At 46.1% G+C, this 12,049-nt stretch overlaps 1 protein-coding gene and 1 long non-coding RNA gene across 2 annotated transcripts in view; one reads left to right on the forward strand and one right to left on the reverse strand.

Moving 5' to 3' along the window:
• The window catches only part of LOC309338065, a 188,005-nt gene that overhangs the window by 83,310 nt on the left and 92,646 nt on the right, over positions 1 to 12,049 (forward strand). The gene's annotated exons all lie outside the window — the stretch shown is intronic.
• The window catches only part of ELP3 (elongator acetyltransferase complex subunit 3), a 125,483-nt gene that overhangs the window by 36,322 nt on the left and 77,112 nt on the right, over positions 1 to 12,049 (reverse strand). The window contains exon 11 of the mRNA XM_081854777.1: positions 407 to 497. Within this exon, the coding sequence (XP_081710903.1) occupies positions 407 to 497 (91 nt within the window). The remainder of the gene's footprint in view (positions 1 to 406; positions 498 to 12,049) is intronic.

Here is a 12,049-nt window from a genome sequence, read left to right on the forward strand (position 1 = left end):
TTTACTGTATTTTTGGTTTTTATGGAAGCCGCCCAGAGTGGCTGGGGAGGCCCAGCCAGATGGGCGGTGTATAAATAATAAATTATTATTATTATTATTATTATTATTATTATTATTATTATTAGAGACTTCTCTTCTGATCGTAAAAGCAACGAACCATCAGGTGCCCTGGCTGAGTTTGAGGAGGGAGGGCAAGATGGTGTAGCGCCCAAAAGACCATGCAAAATTTGGAAATGTTTCCCTGCCTCCTGTCCACAAGCTCTTGTTGGGTGGGGGGGCTGTGGCTTGCGGCCCTACTCTTGTGCCGTTCCTGGGAACAAAGCAGACTTCACATGGGAGTCAGTTCATCTCTGGAACAGGCAGGAAGGAGAAATCAGAGAAGCTCGATTGGAACATCACATTTTACCTCCGTCCCCAGGTCTTTCATCCTGGCCAGAGCGAGTTCCCTCAAGTTACCGTGCTCTACTCCAGAGCTGACGAGGGGCATCGGAATATCTCTGAAAGCAAGACATTAAGTAAAGGATTACAAACAGGGATATACCCACAAATCATTGACACATTTTCCACTGGCAATGGAAGTATGCCAATGAATAATAATAATAATAATAATAATTTCTTTATATCCTGCCCTCCCAGCTGAAGCCGGGCTCAGAGCGGCTAACAACAATAAAAGTAACACAGCATTCTAAAATCAATTCATTCTAAAATCAATTCAAAATTAAATTAATGGCAACCATTGGGCTAGAGTTCTATGAGGATTACAGAAGGAGGGGGTCAGGCTGTGCCCTGGCCAAAGGCCAGGTGGAACAGCTCTGTCTTGCAGACCCTGCGGAAAGATGTCAAGTCCCGCAGGGCCCTAGTCTCTTGGGACAGGGCGTTCCATCAGATCGGGGCCACAGCCGAAAAAGCCCTGGCTCTGGTTGAGGCCAACCTAACCTCCCTGTGGCCCGGGACCTCCAATATGTTTTTGTTTGAAGACCGTAAGGTCCTCTGTAGGACATACCAGGAGAGGCGGTCCTGTAAGTACGAGGGTCCCAGGCCATATAGGGCTTTAAAGGTGCTGAGCAATACAAGTGGTTTGAGGGCATTTAGGTTACACTTGGGTCCTGCTTGCAAGCCCCCCTTTGAGCCATCTGGTTGACCACTGGCCCTGATGGACTCTAGGCTCCATCAACAGAAGTACAGTGTCAGGATCAAGGGAAGTCATAGTCCCACTCTATTCTGCCTTGGCCAGACCCCACCTGGAATCCCGTGTCCAGCTCTGGGCACTGCAATTTAAGGAGGATATTGACAAGCTGGAAAGTGTTCAGAGGAGGGCAACCAAGAGGATCTTTTTTCTCTCTCTTTTTTTTTAGAATAATATTTATTCAGGTTTTAAAACATTACAAAAAAAAGAAGAAAACACAATACAGAAAAACAAGACATTTCCAAGAAAAAATGCAAAAAACAAAAAAAAAGCAAAAACAGATAAAAAGGAGAAAAATAATTGGGAAATCCATACAATCAAAACAGAAAAAAACCAAGTTAAACCTTTACATAGTTTTCTTTCTATGACTTATTTCCTTGACCTCCTCACACCTCCCCTCTTTGTTTTCTAGTTCAAATAGATATTTTAGCAAATCCTTCATCTTTATTTTTATCCTAATAATTTATCTTAATATACTGTAATTTTCCATTCTCTCTTTCACCAATTAGCCATCCACTTTTACTTTATTTAATCTTATTTCTCATTAAAACTGAAATATTTAAACCTGTTCTCTTAAGATAGTTCCCCTAGGGTCATAAAAATTCCATTCCACGATTTCTCCATCTCTCATTAAAAGGATCAAGAGGATCAAAGATTCTGGAAACGAAGCCTGACGAGGAACGGTTGAAGGAGCTGGGTATGTTTAGCCTGGAAAAGGGGAGGCTGAGAGGGGATATGAGAGCCAGCTTCAAATATCTCAAGGGCTGGAAGAGGGAGCAAGCTTGTTTTCTTCTGCTCTGGAGGGTGGGACTTGAACCAGTCGATTCAAGTAACAAGAATGGAGATTCTAACTAAATCTTAGGATGAACTTTGTGACTGTCAGAGCTGTCTGACAGTGGAACGGACTCCCTTGGAAAGTCTCTCATCCACTGGAGGTTTGTAAACAGGTGCCATCTGTCAGGGATGCTTTAGCTGAGATTCCTGCATTTCAGGGGGTTGGACTGGATGACCTTCAGGGTCCCTTCCAACTCTACAATTCTGTGCTTCTATGATTTCCCCAAGTCTTCACCCTTCCTTCTGGGTTTTTTTTTTTTTTTGAATAATTTTTTATTAGGATTTTTTTTAAAGGTTACAGAAAAAACAAGAGAAAAAATATAAGTCAAAACAGAACAGTCAAAAAAGAAAAAGAAAGAACAATACATAAGAAACAAACATCATCCAAAAACAGAAAAAATAATAATAAGTCAAACCTTTACATCACTTGCTTTCATTCGCTTACTTCCTTGACCTCCTCGCACCTCCCATTTTTGTATTCTAATTCAGTTAGATATTTCAGCAAATCCTTTCCAACATTGTTTTTATCTTAATAATATATCTTAATATACTGTCATTTTACATTCTCTTCTTTCACCAATTCATTTTTGCTTAATCCTTTATATCTTTTCTGCTAAAACCACATAGTTTTATTCCAACATCTTTCTAACATTCCTTAATTTTACAATATTTCTGAAGATAAACTAATTTTTTTCCAAACTTCTTCCACCGACTTCCATCCTTCCTTCTGAGCCACTGCACAAGTGACTCTCACAGTGGCAAATAATTGTAAAAAGATCCGGGGGAAGTCAGTTGTTAAAGGCCAACAACTGCCTAAGCTTGCTGGGGTTTCCTTCAACTTGTTGCATGCTTCGCTCTGTCCCCAGGACGAATCATCTACGGTATTTATCACTCCATAAGACACACTTTTTTCTTCCTAAAAAGTAAGGAGAAATGTCTGTGCGTCTTATGGAGCAAATGTGTGGTTCCTGGAGCCAAATTCCCCAGGGGCAAAAAGCAGATCATGCTCTTTTTTTAAAAGCGGAAAATGGGTGTTGAAACAAAGCCACTGATCGTTTGCCGATCGGGGAGAGAAATAAGGGATGCTAGAGATAAAGGAGGCTGCCTGGGAGGGGGGAGGTAAAGACAGCAAACTTGCAAAGGGGGGAAACAGGAAGACTAAAGCAATAAGGAGAGAAATTAGAAGAAAAGGAGGAGCAAAAAACTGCTCCAGCTAAGGAAAAGACACTAAGGCAAACAAGAGGGAAGGGAGTGTTGAAAGGAAACAGCTGATCGATGGGATCGGAAGAGAGATAAGGATTGCTAGCAGAGGCTGCCTGGAAGGGGGGAGGTAAAAGCCCATGGATCCTCAGGATTTTTGCATTGGGTCACCCCAAATTCACCATCAGATCACATGACTGCGGCCACAGCATGAACCACAAATACACCCACTGTTTCATTCAGAATATTTTTTTTCTTGATTTCCTCTTCTAAAAACTAGGTGCGTCTTATGGTCAGGTGCGTCTTATGGAGCGAAAAATACGGTAACTCAGGCTTCCTCAACCTCAGCCCTCCAGATGTTTTGAGACTACAATTCCCATCATCCCTGACCACTGGTCCTGCTAGCTAGGGATCATGGGAGTTGTAGGCCAAAAACATCTGGAGGGCCGAGGTTGAGGAAGCCTGAACTAATTCCTATGTTCTCTCCCAATACAGCATTGGCTTGGGGTAAGTCGATTTTACTTCTGATTCACACCAGACTCCGTGGAAGAAAGGTACAGATCTATGGCGCTCTAGAATCAAGACGGACACAGACAAACCTCCCACTTGTTATCCAAACCTGTGTATGTTCTCTTTTCTTCCTACTTGTAAAGCTCTCTTAAGTGGATCATTGTGAAGCAAGGCGCTCCCGAGCGAGGCAAGAAGTCCTGATGCATTTTAAAAACTCTTCTCCGTGACAAAAACACTGGCTGCACATTAGTCTGGGGGACAGCATGACAATTGGCAAACGGACCCTCTACAAAAGGACAGTCAGCAGAGACTGATGGAAAAGTTGAGGGAAACAGCTAGTCGCAGGCAAATCGTTAGCTTAAATGCTTTGGGGCAGTGGTAGTGATATTTTAGGCCTCACAGATGTTGTAGGTCTGGAAGAAGAGAACATTTGAGGCTGCCGGGGGGACGGGGGGACGGGGGTGGGACTCAGCACCACTTCTGGCTGTTCGCAAGGAATCAGGCCCAGTGGTCCAAAACCTCATCCAGAACCCTCTTCTCTCAGTGACCAGCCAGATGCCTATGGGAAGCAGTGAAGGAATGGGTTTCCCAAACCCAAAACTGACTGTGCAGGCAGTTTGAAACTGCACCAAAATCCCTATTTTTCCTTAGCTAAAATCCATTAACTTGAGCTTAAGTTAAGCTTAAGCACAAGGGCATTCCTCCTCTCCTGTCGGGGAAACCTGTCTGTGTGCATACAAGGGAGGCAGGACAGAGCCATTCCCTCTCCTCCTCCAGGAATCTGTCTAATCCAACTCCCTTCTCTTGCGGGGGCTCAATTTGTGCCATTGCCTTCCGTTAAGAGTTTGGGTGTAATCCTTGACGCCTCCCTTTCCATGGAGGCGCAGGTTACAGCAACAGCCAAGGCGACATTTTTCCACCTTCGCCGCATCAAGCAGTTGTTCCCTTACCTTTCCCGCCCCGCCCTGGCCACAGTGATCCATGCGATGGTCACCTCCAGGCTTGACTACTGTAATTCGCTCTACGCGGGGCTGCCCTTGAAGCTGTCCCAGAAACTCCAGCGGGTGCAGAATGCTGCAGCAAGGCTCCTCACGGGGTCTCTGCCATGGGAGCATATTCACCCAGTGCTTTTCCAGCTGCACTGACTCCCGGTGGAGTACAGGGTCAGGTTTAAGGTGCTGGTTTTGACCTTTAAAGCCCTTCACAGCCTAGGACCCTTGTACCTTCAGGACCGCCTCTCCCTGTATGCCCCACGGAGGACCTTAAGGTCCATAAATAGCAGCACCCTAGAGGTACCGGGCCCTAAGGAAGTCAGATTAGCCTCAACCAGAGCCAGGGCCATTTCAACACTGGCCCCAGCCTGGTGGAACGCTCTGCCTCATGAGACCAGGGCCCTGCAGGATCTGATTTCTTTCCGCAGGGCCTGTAAGACAGAGTTGTTCCGCCTAGCCTTTGGCTTGGAATCAATTTGATTCCCTTCCCCTCTTTCTTTTTTCCTTTCTCCTCTTGTGTTGGAACTCCTATTTGGGGACTTCCCTGGCTTTTTTCTGGCCCATGTAGGACCAGTCTGGAAATTTAGCCTTGGTGAAGACTTGATGTTTTCATCCCCCCCCCCCAAACAAGGTTTTTGATTTGAGTTTCCATTGAAATGAGGTTGCATTTTAATGTTTTAATGCTGTATTTTAATCTTGTTTTTAAGTTGTATTTCAATCAATTTGTTTTTATATCGGTTGTTAGCTGCCATGAGCCTGGTCTTGGCTGGGGAAGGCAGGGTATAAATAAAATTTATTATTATTATTATTATTATTATTATAATCCTCTTCTAGGTTGGCGGTGATTGCTGTCTCCTGAGGAAGAGAGTTTAACTATGAATTGTGTGAAGCCCTTACTTTTTTTATTCTCTTTTGAAAATTTCCAACATTCAACTTCATTGGGTGCCCGCAAATTCCAGTGCTATAAGATAGGGAGAAAGAATGTCTCCTTTTCCGATTTCTCCACACCAGAAATAATTTTATAATCTTCTGTCACATACCCTTCTTACTCATATATTCCCCTGCCCCCAACAAAAAACCCTCTATGAAGTTCCAACTGTTGTAGCCCTTAGTTGCAGAAGAGAATTGATTTTTTTTGTCTCGCCCTTTTCTGAACCTTTTCTGACTCTGCAGCATCCTTTCCGAGGCGACGCAGGTGGAACTGTTAACAGTATTCCAAACGTGGTCACACCGTGATTTGTATAACGGCATGACGGTATTGGCAGTTTTGTTTCCAATTCCTTTCCTAATGATCCCTGACATGCAATTCACCTTCTTCGCAGAGATGCCGCACACCGGGTCGACATCTCCATCGAGCTCTGCGCCTCGGCCCCAACGGCTCACTCCAGATTTTCCACCCCTGGCTCAGACCCCGTGAACGTAATACGTGAAATTAGGATTTCACTTGAAGTTGCATTTGCTGTTTTACTGCCCATTCGCTCCATGGGTCCTTTCGGAGCTCCTTGCGAGCCTTTTAATTTCAACCGTGCTGAACGATGTGATGTTGTCGGCAGGCTTGGCTACTCTCCTGCTCGCCCCTGACTCCAGGCCATTTGTGGAGAAGGTAAAAAGCACAGGTCCCAATGACAACGCCAGCCCGGAGTCGCTGGCAGAGCGGCCTGCCACAGCCTGGGGTATCCAGCTGCTGCCAGACTACGACTTCCATCATCCCCAGCCCACCCAGTCACGGATGATGGGGGTTGTAGTCGAATGACTTCTGAGAGACTGAGGTTGGGGGAGGCAGATACAGAGCACTAGGCTTGATTTGAGGAAACCTGGGTTCAAACCCTGGCTTTTCCTTCAGCTACTCACACACGCACATTAACCTACCTCACAGGGTTGTTGTGAGGTTGTTGCTGTTTAGTCGTTTAGTCGTGTCCGCCTCTTTGTGACCCCCTGGACCAGAGCACGCCAGGCCCTCCTGTCTTCCACTGCCTCCTGCAGTGGTGGTAGCTTCGAGAGCACTGTCCCACCATCTTGTCCTCTGTCGTCCCCTTCTCCTTGTGCCCTCTATCTTTCCCAGCATCAGGGTCTTTTCCAGGGAGTCTTCTCTTCTCATGAGTTGGCCAATATTGGAGCCTCAGCTTCAAGATCTGTCCTTCCAGTGTGGATAACATGGGCTAATTGCATCTATGCTACTCTAAGATACGTATCAGTGTTTCCCAAACGTGGGTCTCTCATCAATGCCAGCCAGCTAGACCAATGCTCCACAATTTGCGGGTCTGTCTGTTCGGGATCGCCAAAGAATTGATACTTTTGAATTCTAGTGCTGGAGGAGACTCTTGAGGGTCCGATGGACTGCAAGAAGATCAAACGTATCCATTCTGAAGGAAATCAGCCCTGAGTGCTCACTGGAAGGACAGATCCTGAAGCTGAGGCTCCAAGACTTTGGCAACCTCATCAGAAGAGAAGACTCCCTGGAAAAGACCCTGATGCTGGGAAAGACGGAGGGCAGAAGGAGACACAAGACACAACTAAATGACTAAACAACAACAACACCAACACCCTGCTTTCTCCTGTATCAACTCCGCTGCCCACCCAAACCACAATAACTACCCTCTCCCTCGCTAATTTATTCAGCCTATTTCCGAGAGTAAATACAACATCATCAAGCCGTTAACAGGTCTCCGAACAGAAGCAATTAGAGGCAATCATCGTTTCTCTGCTCAGCCTAAAATAGGAGACACCGGAGGGGAACGCGATCTCTCCGTCGTCTAGGCACGTCAAGAGCGAGGCTGTCGGAGGAGAACCCTGCTTCGTCCCAATTACCAGAGACTTCCAGAGGGTCCAGAGGCGGCTGGGTGAGTCGCAATGAGGAAGCCAGCAAGAGCTCTCTGCCTCCTTGGAAGGAATACATTGCGATATCCAGTCGGGCACATCTTGCCATTTTTGGAACAGCAACACAGGGCACTAGGGTACCCCAGGACATGGCAGTAGGATCACCTGCCCTGTGCTGACAGCACAGAGGGATGCAAATTTGGGCAGTTTTGTAGGCATGACTCAAGACAGAGGAAAACCTGTACTCCCCACATCCAATTGAGCTAAAGGCGAATGTTTTAAGATGCTCTTTGGGAGTCCTGTCTCCCTGCAAGGTCATGTGAAGCTTAGAACGCGACAAGTTAAGATGCTGAGCTGGTCGTTATATATCTATTTTATTAGTTCATTGCTTGTATATCCCACCCTTTTCCTCCAAGCAGCTCAAGGGGGTGTATATGGTTCTCCTCACTTAATCCCCACAACAACCTTGTGCGGTAGTCTTAGGCTGAGGGGCAGTGCGACCGGCCAAGGAGCTTCATGGCCAAGTGGAAATGGACAGTTCTGGTTGCTTCATCTCACAGAGGATATTGTAGAGTTGGAAAAGGTTCAGAAACAGCAACCAAACTGATCAAAGGAAGGGAGCAGCTCCCCTATGCAGAAAGCGTGAGACGTTTTAGTTTAGGGAAACAACAACAACAACAACAACAATTTATTTATTTATACCCCGCCCATCTGGCTGGGTTTCCCCAGCCACTCTGGGTGGCTTCCAACAAAAGATTAAAAATCTTAAAGATTAAAAAAACCAAAAGCCTCAGCTTTTTGTAGCTGGAGTCAGTCAAGGCCCGCCCTCCCAAGCCGGGTGGGAAAAAATCTACAGGACAGGGGAGCAGGGAATCTAGGACTTTTCTTCTATAAATTTCCTTCTGTTAAGAGCCAAGCCTGTTTAGGGAAGTTTTCAATATTTAATGCTGTATTGTTTTTAACACTTGATTAGCAGCCGCCCAGAGTGGCTGGGGAAACTCAGCCAGATGGGTGGGGTATAAATAATAATAAATTATTATTATTATTATTATTATTATTATTATTATTATTATTATACATTAAAACATCAGTCATTAAAAACTCTCCTAAACAGGGTTGCCTTCAGATGTATTCTAAATGTCAGATAGCTGTTTATTTCTTTGACATCTGCTGGGAGGGTGTTCCACAGGGTGGGCGCCACCACCGAGAAGGCCCTCTGCCTGATGAGCAAGCAGCGACATGACAGATGTTTTAAAAATTATGTGTGGCATGGAAAAAGGCAGACAGAGAAAAGCTGTTCTCCCTCTCTCCTAAGACTAGAACTCGTAGACATCCAGTGAAGCTGAATGTCCGGAAAGAGAAGAGGAAGAATTTCTTTGCTCAACATTCAGACGGACTGTGGAACTCCCTCTGGCTGGAGGCGGTAACAGCCACGAACCTGGATGGCTTTAAAAGAGGATTGGACAAATTCATGGAGGTTTTCGATGGCCACTAAGCCATGATGTCTATGTTCTGCCTCCAAGATGGAGACAACAATCCTTCTGGAAACCCCAGGAGGGGGAGTTGTTCTTGGCCTCAAATCCTTCTTGCTGGTTTCCGATAATGGGCATCTGGTGGACCATTGTGAGAACAGGACGTTGGACTAGATGGGCCACTGGTCTGATCCTGCAGGGTCTCCTTAAGTGTTTATAATAATAATAATAATAATAATAATAATAATAATAATAATAATAATAATAATTTATTTATACCCCGCCCATCTGGCTGGGCTTCCCCAGCCACTCTGGGCGGCTTCCAACAAAATATTAAAATACAGAAATGCATCAAACACTAAAAGCCTCCCTAAATAGGGCTGCCTTCAGATGTCTTCTAAAAGTTTGGTAGTTGTTGTTCTCCTTGACATCTGGTGGGAGGGCGTTCCGCAGGGCGGGAGCCACCACCGAGAAGGCCCTCTGCTTGGTTCCCTGTAACTTGGCTTCTCGCAGTGAGGGAACTGCCAGAAGGCCCTCGGCGTTGGACCTCAGTGTCCGGGCAGACAGCTCTTCTCTGTATCCCCTACTGGGGGGTCACACTTTGTCTCAAGTGTAGAGGCCAAGCTTGGAGGATCATACCTGTTCAGACTTGCACAGCACTCTCCTAAAAACTGTTTACTTTGATTCTGGTCACCTGATGGGCAAAGATGAATTACTTGGTAATGACAACCCTTTCTTTTGATTAACTGCCACCCTCAAGCAGGCCAGCTGTTATTAGAAACGTTTGGCTGTGACAATTACAAATTGGATATTCTTCCCTCGCTGGGTAGAAACGGGTTGGTGATAAATGCGAGGTTTAATATTGTGCAATGTTATCGGCCGGCCACTGGCGCCTTGGCTAAAGTAGGACAATGAATTGCTTTTCTGGCTAATGAAAGTTGTTATCTGTTAAAAGGTGGGTGGGATATGAGAAGATATAAGAACGCCACAGGTGCATTTGGGACATTACGCAAGAACATAATAGTAGCCTGGTGGATCAGGCCAAAGGCCTATCAAGTCCACCATCCTGTTCTCACTGTTGCCAGGCAGATGCCCCAAAGGGAAGCCTACATGCAGGTCCTGGTTTCGACCTTTAAAGCCCTATATGGCCTAGGACAAACGTACCTGCAGGACCGCCTCTCCTGGTATGCCCCGCGGAGGACCTTAAGGTCTGCAAATGACAACACTTTGGAGGTCACAGGTCGCAAGGTGGTTAGACTGGTCTCAACTAGGGCCAGGGCCATTTCAGCACTGGCCCCGACTTGGTGGAAAGCTCTGTCACAAGAGACTGGGGCCCTGCGGGACTTGACATCTTTCCGCAGGGCCTGCAAGACAGAGCTGTTCCGCCTGGCCTTTGGTTTGGACTCAGTCTGACCCTTCTGTTTCCCTTCCCTTATGGTTTTGTTCTATGGGCTACTTTTAAAATGAGGCTGCATTTTAAATTGCATTTTACCCTGTATTTTAAATTGGTTTCCCTCCTCCTATTATGTTTTTATTGTAATTTTACTGGTGTTAGCCGCTCTGAGCCTGGCTCTGGCCAGGGAAAGTGGGGTATAAATAAATTATTATTATTATTATTATTATTATTATTATTATTATTATTATTATTATTATTAAACACAAGATCAACTCTCTTAAAAAAACGAATGTACTGAAACCTCAAACATTCAGTTTCATTGGATGGCTATAAGTTCAACAGTTATGAAAGAAGAGGCGGCGGTTTTTCTCTGTCCACTTTCCCCAATGAAGAATTTTATAAACTCATGTCAAGTTGCCTCTCGCTTGCATTTTCTTTACACGTTTTTCTCAAGCAACGTTTCCTCATATGGGGGTTGCTTCATACCTGTGATGCAACAGGACAGGGGATGGTCCCTCTATATATTCCAGAGCAGACTTGGCCATCTGGTGCCCTCCAGATATTCTGGATTGAAACTCCCATCACCCTTTGCTTTGTATGCACATGTTTAGTAAAAGGTAAAGGGCTTAAAACCACAGAGCCTAGGACTTGCCAATCAGAAGGTTGGCAGTTCAAATCCCCGCGACGGGGTGAGCTCCCGTTGCTCGGTTCCTGCTCCTGCCAACCTAGCAGTTCAAAAGCACGTCAAAGTGCAAGTAGATAAATAGGTACAGCTCTGGCGGGAAGGTAAACGGCGTTTCCGTGCGCTGCTCTGGTTCGCCAAAAGCGGCTTAGTCATGCTGGCCACATGACCCAGAAGCTGTACGCCGGCTCCCTCGGCCAATAAAGCAAGATGAGTGCCGCAACTCCAGAGTCGGCCACGACTGGACCTAATGGTCAGGGGTCCCTTTACCTTTACTAAAGGACCCATGGACGGTTAAGTCCAATCCAAGGCGATTATGGAGTTGCGGTGCTCATCTCGCTTAAATCCGAGGGAGCTGGTGTTTGTCCACAGACAGCTTTCTGGGTCATGTGGCCAGCAGGACTAAACCGCTTCTGGAGCAACGGAACACCATGGCAGAAACCAGAGTGCACGGAAACACTGTTTACCTTCCCGCTGCTGCAGTACCTATTTATCTACTTGCACTGGTGTGCTTTTCAACTGCTAGGTTGGCAGGAGCTGGGACAGAGCAACGGGAGCTCACTCTGTTGCGAGGATTCGAACCGCAGACCTTCCGATCAGCAAGCCCAAGAGGCTCAGTGGTTTAGACCATGTCCCTTCCCCAAGGTGGTAAGCACCAAGCTACCCCCTCTGCCTGCCCAGAGCCCCTCCTTTTAATGACGCTGTGTGTGTGTGTGTAATTGTGAGCACATCCCCCACATCTTATTGTAATATCTTTTCTTGGGTCCATATAATCGAAAAGGTGAATTACGGCAACACTGCCACTTTTTATCACCTCTCCCTAGTTTGGCTCCCCAGTGGGGAAGCACCTGCCGAAGAGGCAAGAGGCCACGATCTACGGTGATTCACTAAGTGGCAACGGAGTCTAGGAGCAGCACATTACTGAATCATCAAACAGCATCTGCAATTACCATGTGATTA

This window comes from Podarcis erhardii (assembly GCF_964252035.2).
Source record: "Podarcis erhardii genome assembly, chromosome: 3".
Taxonomy (NCBI): Eukaryota; Metazoa; Chordata; class Lepidosauria; order Squamata; family Lacertidae; genus Podarcis; species Podarcis erhardii.